Here is a 9,743-nt window from a genome sequence, read left to right on the forward strand (position 1 = left end):
ACCCTAATATTCAACATACAGAATATAATAAGAAAACAAATACTTACGAAGACAGCACTATGGCAACAGCATCATTGAGGACACTTTCACCAAAAAGAAGTGCATAGAGTTCAACATCAACTTGAAGCTCGTGGAATATGGCAAGAACAGTCACTAGCAAGTAGAAAGAGGCAGAGGAATATTTAGACATTACAAATATAACACATTCCCCTCCACAGATGATCATAATAGTTGTTTAGAAATTCATTTCTTTGTCTTAGAATTCAATCTTAATAAACATTCTCCTACCACATTAAAGATTCAGTCATTTTATGTCAATGTTTTTCTTTTCCCTAAATGTACAGGCACTATCTCCTTTCTCCTACAAACAGCTGAAAATAACCTTGGAATACTGAGTTGGCCTATATTCTTCATGGGAATGCTAATAATCTTGTCTTGTACATTTCTTTTCCATAAAGAATGTATTCAGAATTTCCTACAGACCAGGTAATCTTTGAAGAAGAATATTATGAAAAGCATTTCCTGCTGCAAACTTCGTTTTTTCCTTGGAGCCTTACAACTCACTTCTATTTGACTTGCAAATTTCAAGCATACTGGTTTAGCAAAGACGGTAAGAAATGAAAACACAAGTTTGGTTTCTGGTTGGGATAAAATGTATGACCAAATTACAGCTGCTATATTTAACTTAATAAGAAGCCAACTATCAATCTATTACAGCTTAAGAAAAAAAACCTTCTTTTAGAAAACAATTCTATGAGAATTCTTAGAAAATCAGATGAGATTGAAGTTGCATTATAACCTTAATTGCTGAGGCACATAGTGCTCACTAAATAAACCCAAGCAGACACAAAAGATTATAATAACCGGAGATGGGAGAGCTTCTTCAAATGCCAACCAAAAAACAGGAAACTTACATTTAAAAGATATAGTTTCTACTGCAAAGCATCTCATCTGGAATATACTGATACCAAAGTTTACCAAGGGAAGGAGAAAAAGAGGGCATGAGCAATGCTGCAGAATTTTGAAGAGAACCTACAGCTCACCCTTCTATCAAGAGAACAATCGCAAAATAAAAGAATTCTTATAGGGGCAATGCCTTTATAATTCAGAAGCAATATAAGTGCCCAACTTTACATAAGCAAAAGATTTTTGCTTGAAACATTTAGGCAATACCCCTACCAAAACAAAACTAAAAGGTTGAAGCAATGGAGCCAGTCCTATTGACTTAGGTTTCTCATAGGCTTTCAAAGTCAGAGTCCAGGAGCTTGCTTCTAGTGAAAGGACTTGGAAAACAGACATCACTGGCTCCTTGCAAAAACCATGTTTTCTTCATATTAATAATGGGAGCATCTACAAAAAACAATGGGGTACTCTTGACGGTCTTTAAAGAAGCAATCCGGTTTTCAGTTTGAAAAATGCTGAACTACACAATTGCCTCTCTAAAAATGTCTTCTGATCTTTTAAAATCATTTCTTATAGCATGTAAAACATCTTTTCCTACTTCCTATAACACCCTCTGTTAACAGAGTTAACACAGAAATTGAGAGATAACCTTAGGATCCTACCTTTAATTATGCTGGATGGCAATTAAAGAAGGTAATTAACTTACAAGGTCAAAAGGTAGAACAGAGCAAACCTCTACCCAGTTCTAAAGTCTAGTTAAAGAAAACTCGAATCCTTAGTTCAAAAACTGCAGTTCTATGCTTCTATCCCTTTCTCTTCAGCCTACATATTCTCTAATTGCCTAATTTGAATGTAGCTATAAGCCCATCAATACTATATTTGGAAAACTACCACCTAACTCAGTACAATTAAATTCGCTCTCCAGCTGTGCTAATGCCCAAACCGTTTTATAATCATAAAGCAAATTTTATAAAAACCACCCTTTAATGTATATTAAAGCCCACCAATGACCCCAAATCACACTTGAAGTAGCACAACTGCCTTCTAACGATCATTTAAAAACTTATTTTCTTATTTTTTTATTTATTTTTTTTTAGCTGAGCCATCCTGCCACCTGTTGGCAGCTCAGCAGATGCTCAGCTTGGGCCACGACTTGAACTGCTGTTGCTCAGAGCTCAAACTCTTGAGTGAGCTCTTAACCAACTGAGCCACTCGGCCGGCCCTTACTCTTAAAATGCAGATAGCTGAATGTAAACAGAAGATTTTTAGGGAATCGGTTTTCTAGAAGCCTGAAAGGAAGTATATTATTATCACCCATTTTAACTAATCTAGTTCAGCTCTTATACCCAAACACGAGAAATCAAGACCAACCTAGAATTCTGAAGAAAATACCTTATAGCACGTGTCTAAACAGCAACAAATTATGGACCAGTAACAGGCAAACGTAATCAAGTTAAAGAAAAAATAATGTATGCTTAAACCAAAAGGAACTATGAATTTTGTTTTTTCCTCTACAATTGGGAAGTATAGTACTATGTGAAGTACCTAATCCTGAATTCTACTACACATCAAATGAAGAATTACCTACATGTGCTTTGCAGGCAAAACACTGTTCCGTAAGTACTTCAACCCCACTCTCATGTAAAACATACCTGGATCGGTTGCTGATACAATGGCACCAAACAGCAGGCAATCTGTGAAGTAAAAATCTCCTGCAAGCTGTCCTGTTACTTTCATCAGTGTTACACAGCCGTACATTATTGACCTGTTCAATAAATACATTTCTACTTTAGAAAAACATCAACTGTTAAGGAAGTTAGAATACAGTAAGAATAATGAGGGTAAAAGGGATCAAATATATGGTGATGGAAGGAGAACTGACTCTGGGTGGTGAACACACAATGTGTTATATAGATGATGTATTACAGAATTGTATACCTGAAACCTATGTAACTTTACTAACAATTGTCACCCCAATAAACTTTAACTAAAAAAAAGAGAATAGGAAAAAGAAAGAATATAATAAGAATAAGATGCGTCTACTGTAGTACTTTGTGACTAATTCCAAATTTAATTCATGTCAGTTAAATATGGTAATACCTTGGCCTTAAGAAAAATTCAAACGACTTATCTCTGTGAATGCATTTTACTGAAAAAGTCCTTAGACACATTCAGGAATACAATACTGCATACATCAACTATGAATTATTTTAAAATCATAATTTGAAGGCTAAAAAGTGTTTTAAACGTCTAATACTTACCCAATTACGAAACAAGAAATTGCTGTTCCAAGAAAAGCGTATGCTAGAATAGACCCAAGGTTTCGAAAGAAATGTCTCTGACAAAAGAAAAGGTTACACTGTGTTAGGATACTTACCAATTATTTGAAAAAGAAAAGGTTTTCTATTCTAGTGTGCTGTGCTAATATTAAATGCATTATTCATTAAAGGAAATAAGAGAGAATTTTTGTACAAGCATACATTTCAGCATCTAAAAAGGATAAGGAGAGGAAAAGGGAAGGGAACCTGGAAAAAACTGCCTGTTTCTGAAGTGTCAAAGATGATAAAGCCTGTGGGGTTTCAGGCTGATCAAAGTATATGAAATACAAAAGCACTTACTCTTTTTAGACTATATCCTGCATAAAATATGATAGGAGGAAGTAATATGTTGAAAAATACTTCCGGATCAAAAGTTACCTGTTGAAATAAAGAATTATTTTAGATGAATTCCCTTAGAAGACCTCATTTTCCATTATCACATTATCAAAAGGACAAAAAAGATGAAATGTTAAACTGGTGAAAGGTAAGAATCTTACTGTGGTAACCAAAAAAGATTTCATATAGGATAGCTGTTGTTCTACTTCTCAACCAAATGAGGAGATAGATTTGGAACAACCACTTAAGTCATATCTATGGAAAGTATGTGAAAATACTCTGATATTAAAAACCTTCAAAACAGGAGAAAGCATGAACATATCTTTGCTATAAATAAGAGATCCAAAACTGGTAACATAAAATTGGGGGAGTACAACATTATTGTTGGTGAGCGGAAACAGACCTTCTTCTCGCCTAGGTAACATATCTCTAATATTATGGTAAAATATTTTCTGCACCACTCAGATTTCTAGTCCTGACAGCCCATTGTTTTCCATACTTACTCCCTAGAATAATACAGACACCTCTTTCTGTTCATAAGGCTGTAGTAGAATTTGACATGAACACAAAGCAGCTATACACAGACCCATGCTAAAAGTTCATTTACTAGAACTTTTAAGGAATCGGAATTTTCCACAGGTGGAAAGAACTCTTGCTGCAAAGTAAACTTGAAGTTTATATGCAATTTTAAAAAGCATTCAAGATGGCCAGGAACACAATCAAGTAGTTATGAAAGTCAAGTACTGCCAATGTAGAAGATAGAAGCAGAGGAAAATGGCCAAGGGTGGGTGGAAACAAAGCGACCCTGAGAGGCATCGGCACAGAAACTATGAGGGGGACAGGAGAAAGCCGCTTCAACAATGTCTGGGAGCTAGTAAGACTGCAAGCCAACCTCCTACATAAAGCTTTATGTACAGCATGGTACAATAATTGGTACTCAGACTGAGCCCCTGAAGTTGTGCCAGATTATGAATCAAACAAAGATTAAATTGTCCTCTGTACAGAATACCATCAAGGCAAGAAAGAATTCAAAGAAATATTAACAGAATATTTTAGGTATTATCAAATAAACTCAATATGCTAAAGTACTATAAAACTCTTAAGGACCAGCTGCAAATTGAAAGAAACTCATAAATTATGCTTAGCTAGCTCAATATTGGTCACCATTTATTCCAACTGCAAATATCACAGAGTGATACAGAAAGGGTTATAGTACTTAGCCTCAATCAGAAAATGAAATGTGCAGACCTGTCCATTTCCTTAACATTACATTTGTTGAGGTTTTACTCCATTTAAATGACTATTTTTAAATATCATTAAAAATTCGTTATTTTGCTCCTGAATCACTTGGCTGCAAGTTATAAATTAAAAACAAAATCCAAAGATTCCCTTTAACTAAGAACTTACCTTTCTCAACATTTCATTATCCTGAACGTTATTGAGTTCATGTGAACTAATCTCTCCTTTCAGCGTATACTCATAAAATTTTCCACTAACGTTTACCAATAAGGTAGTCGGGCTTGACTGAACTTCACAGCTCAGGGTCACGTTATTTACATCGCTCGGAACATGAATGCCATATCGAAGCACAAGGCCCACCAAAAGACCTAAGAAGAATAAAAGAACAATATTAGCTCTTCTTTTGGACAGAAATGACTTCTTTTGTATCCCACACATACCTTTGGATAACAGAAAATCTCTTCTGATAGCCCCCTGTGGTTAGAACCAATTTTTAGACCGAATACAATTACATTTTAAAGTATTACTAAATTCACAAATCTACGAGTCCAATATTCATATAATCTAGTGAGACAGGAGGGAAAAAAATATCCCTAGGGTAACAGCAAATATCATTGCATTTCTAGACCAAGATGTGAATAAGTGATTAGGACGGTAGCAAAAGGAAAAAATACCTTCAAATCATCTGTACACAGAAGATCATCCAGTGTGTCCAAACCTGACAGTGTAATCATGTTAGAAATGTGTTTACCACCTCCATCAATTCACAAGACTGTTAAACACATACATGTCTCAAGTTATTCCTAAAGCACATAGCTGGCCAAATAATACACATTTAACAAATTAGAAAGTCAACAGTATTTGTAGATTGATTGAGTTCTTCTACTATGAAAAGGTTGGATTTTAATATTAAACATATGCTTCAAAATCAAAGCATGGAATAGAAGTCTTGATTTTAGAACTATGATATCAATACATTGCCAGAATTTTACCTGGATCCTCATAATGATATTCAAATATGTGCAATGTTCCATTAATAGTTACTATAAAACCATATTGACCAAACTGTTCACTAACAGCTTTATTGAGATATAATTCACATACCATAAAGCTTACCCATTGAATCTGTATAATTCAGTGGCTTTTAGTATATTCACATAGCTGTATATTGATCACAGCTATCTAATTCCAAAACATTTCATTGCTCCAAAAAGAAACCCCAAACCTATTAGCAGTCACTATCTTTCCCCCAACTCAACTCCCAGCCCCTGGCAACCACTAATCTACTTTCTCTATATATAGATTTGCTTATTCTGAACATTTCATATAAATATAATCCTACAATATGTGGCCTTTTATGTCTGACTACTTTCACTCAGCATGTTTTCAAGGTTTATCCACGTTGTAGCATGACTCAGAACTTAACTCCTTTTTTCTGGTCAAATAACATTCCATTGTATAGGTATACCTCAACTGCAAATTAAACTCGGACTTCTGGAACTTTTCCTTAACATGATGCACAGATACCTCTATTAGTTACATTTTACCTTCCTGTCTACTTTCACTCTAACCAGCCAGCCATTCTTTTAATATATGTGAATGGAGTACTACGCTAAGTAGGCCTCCAGGGTTCAGAGTTGAAAACAAATTTCCTCTTTCAAGTACCGGTAGCTCTCAGATCAAATAAACAACGATAACATGATATATATGTATACAGGTATTATAAAAACAGAAAAGAGGTACCTAAGTAAGCCTGAGGGAGTGGGACATTAGGGAAGTCTTTCCAGAAGTGTCACCTAAGCAGGTAACAAAGTAAAAGAAAAGGGTTTCTGGGGCGGCTGGTTGGCTCAGGTGGTTAGAGCGCAGGCTCTTAACACCAAGGTTGCCGGTTCGATTCCCAATGGGCCAGTGAGCTGCGCCCTCCACAACTAGATTGAAGACAATGACTTGACTTGGAGCTGATGTATCCTGGAAAACACACACTGCTCCCCGATAAAGTTTAAAAAAAACTGTTTAAAAAAGAAAAGAAAAGGGTTTCCAGGTAGGCGGAATAGTAGTACATATCCAGACACGGAGGACAGAGAGAACACAGCCCATTCAGGGAATTACATGGAGTTCAGTATGGCTGGGATATAAAGTCACAAGAGTACAAGTGCAAAGGGTAGGCAGGAGCTGAATCATAAAAGACCTTGCATGTTGAGAAAAAAGTTAGACTTTATCCCTAAAGCTAAAGGAAGTCATAGGAGGGTTATAAGCAGGGGCTTGACATCAGATTTCTACTTTAGAAAGACTGATCTAGGCTGCAGAGGGTTGAAAAGGCCAGATAGAAGGCCACTGCAGTCATTCGGACACTAAGAGTGTCGGGTATAATTCAAGAGAGTAGACATAGGGAGACAGAGTTTTAGAAGGTATTATCTTTTAGAAGTATTTAGCAACCAAGCAGACTGGGAGGAAGGGAGATGAAAGACTAAGAGAAGCCTAAACTGACCTGGTGGGTAAGCTGGCCTGAGCAGCCAGGTGGACAGCAGGGCCATTCAGTGAGACAGGGAACAGATCTGCAGTTCAGTTTGGGACACGTTGAGCTGGATGTACTTGTGACACATGCACAGTTGATTATGTGGGATCTGGAGCTCAAGGAAGGGGGAGGGTATCTCAGCTGGAGATACACACTTGGCAGTCATAAGATGGCTGAGTCAGGTGCAGATGAGGTTACCTGGGGAGCAAATAAAACGGGAAGAGGACTACAAATATAGGCCTGAGGTTTTAGTCCAACATTTAATAGCCAACATTAAGGGGCTGGTAGGGGAGGTGGAGCTGATGGAGTCTACGAAGGAAACACCAGAGGAGTAGGAAGAAAAGAGGAGGAAGTGATGAAAACTAGCAAATACTCCAGCAGAGTTAAAGTCAAAGAAGACGGACATTAAAAGTCCACTGGGGTTGGCACACGGAGGTCATAGGTGACCTTGGTAAGAACAGTTTCAGCGGAGCAGTGGGGGCAGAAGCCAGACCAGTGTGGGAAGTGATGAAACAGAGACAGGGAGAGTAGTTGGTCAGGAATGGGGAAGGGGGTGAGGATGAGGGATCTTTTAGTCAACTTATAGCCAGCCACACGTTTTTTTAAAAGTGAGCAGTGGTGATTAACGGGAACAGTACAATCACATCAACTTTTAAAAATCTTTTCACTAAGGCTCAGATTGAAAATAAATGAAAGATACGTTTTGAAAATATCTCACCTACAAGAAAACAAAATTAAAAAGTGACAGCTGTGTATCAATGTTTAATAAACATAACTTGAGAGAGAAAAGGCTATAGATCCAGTCATTCTGCCTATATGATAAACAACTCTTTTCTCCACTACCCCACAAGAGCTCAATTATTAAGAGGTTCAGTAAAAGTTGTCCCCTTATATATGTGCAGAAATCACAGTTATGCTAATACAAACACTAATAACAGCAGCAAAAATTCTTCCCATGTCCACAAGCCAAACTGTGTAAGGAACAGTGCTCACTGGTGCTACTGTACCCCAAAGTGATGCTGAAATATCACTGGGTACCCTGAGGAGGGCTCAACATTTGGACAAATTTGAGACGTACACCATGGCAGTTAAAACATCAGCAAGGAAAAGAATTACTTAGGTTGGAAAAATTCAAGATCCTTTTATTACAGCATCAGACATCTGAAAAATTGGAATTTGTTTCAATCAAGTTAATTTGGGTTCTGTGAAAGGTCAAATCCTAATCTGGAGTTACAGCAATTCTCAGTAAAGAGAACATATGTTCACAAAAAGAGTGCTTTGTTAAGGGGACAAGGCAGTAACTTCTAGCCTCCTACATAGGCAGAGGCACAAAAAAAAAAACACATTGATATCATGCAATTTAAAATGACCACTAACAGGCAATAAAGAATACAACCACAGTTATCTTTCACAAAACACAGAGGTCCCACCCCCTCCTACATATTCCTGACCCTCTTGTGCTGGAAACCTTCCTAGGGATAAAGAACTCAGTATCACCCAAGGCCCCACCACTGTATGAGTCTTACAGTTAGTAGAAATTGGTTTTCCAAGGATTTCAGCCCACACTTCCAGCTTACCACATTACAAGCCTCTAAGCTCAAGGTGCTATGCTCAGTCTTAGTTGCGGGTGGGCATGGCCACCATCCCTTGCAGGAGTTGAACCCGGGAGCCTTGTTAAGAGCGCATGCTCTATCCACTGAAACATCTGGGTGGCAGCTCAGCTCAAGGTGCCGAGTTCAGTCTTAGTTGAGGGTGGGCATACCCCACCATTGAACAGGCAATCTTGTTGTTACACCAACTGAGCCATCCTGCCACCTGTTAGCAGCTGAGCAACAGCTCTGCTCAGGGTGTAGCGTCATTGGCCCATGTGGGAATCGAACCAGCGGCCCTGTTGCTCAGAGCTCACGCTCTTAAGGCAACTCTTAACCAACTGAGCCACTTGGCCGGCCCTGTATGTACATTTTAAGAGTGGAAAAAACTGTATTAAAAATTGTAATAATACATACCAGGGGTGTCAAACTGGCGGCCCGTGGGCCGAGGTAATTTTTTGTATACTCGTCTTCAGTAATTAAAGGGTTAACGAGGGAATTGTGTGTATGGTATTGCCTCGATCTCTCCTAAGCATATTTTCTTCATAAGAATTTTTTCTATTTTCATTTTATTTCAGAGCATCGTGGGCCACAAAAAATTACTTCGAGGGCTGCATGCGGCCCGCGGGCCACCAGTTTGACACCCCTGATATATACCAATAACAAAAGATGAATACAAGTCACGTTTGACTTCTGCAATTACAAAAGGTGCTCAAAGTGGATACCATTAGCATAATTTTTTTTAATTGGGGAGTTGGGGGATGGGAACAGCACTGGGGAATTGGGGGAAGGGGAACAGACAAGTTGCTATCCTTTTGTTCTTCAGTCTAGTTGTGGAGAACG

At 37.9% G+C, this 9,743-nt stretch overlaps 1 protein-coding gene across 3 annotated transcripts in view; it reads right to left on the reverse strand.

Moving 5' to 3' along the window:
* SLC9A6 (solute carrier family 9 member A6) overlaps positions 1 to 9,743 on the reverse strand; it is a 52,896-nt gene that overhangs the window by 36,972 nt on the left and 6,181 nt on the right. For all 3 annotated transcript variants that reach the window (XM_019667788.1, XM_019667789.1, XM_019667787.1), the window contains 5 exons: positions 4,965 to 5,164; positions 3,522 to 3,599; positions 3,165 to 3,241; positions 2,556 to 2,668; positions 48 to 153 (listed from right to left, as the gene is read on the reverse strand). In XM_019667788.1, the coding sequence (XP_019523333.1) occupies positions 48 to 153; positions 2,556 to 2,668; positions 3,165 to 3,241; positions 3,522 to 3,599; positions 4,965 to 5,164 (574 nt within the window). The remainder of the gene's footprint in view (positions 1 to 47; positions 154 to 2,555; positions 2,669 to 3,164; positions 3,242 to 3,521; positions 3,600 to 4,964; positions 5,165 to 9,743) is intronic.

The sequence above is a fragment of the Hipposideros armiger genome, unplaced genomic scaffold (genome assembly GCF_001890085.2).
Source record: "Hipposideros armiger isolate ML-2016 unplaced genomic scaffold, ASM189008v1 scaffold_505, whole genome shotgun sequence".
NCBI classification, from domain to species: domain Eukaryota; kingdom Metazoa; phylum Chordata; class Mammalia; order Chiroptera; family Hipposideridae; genus Hipposideros; species Hipposideros armiger.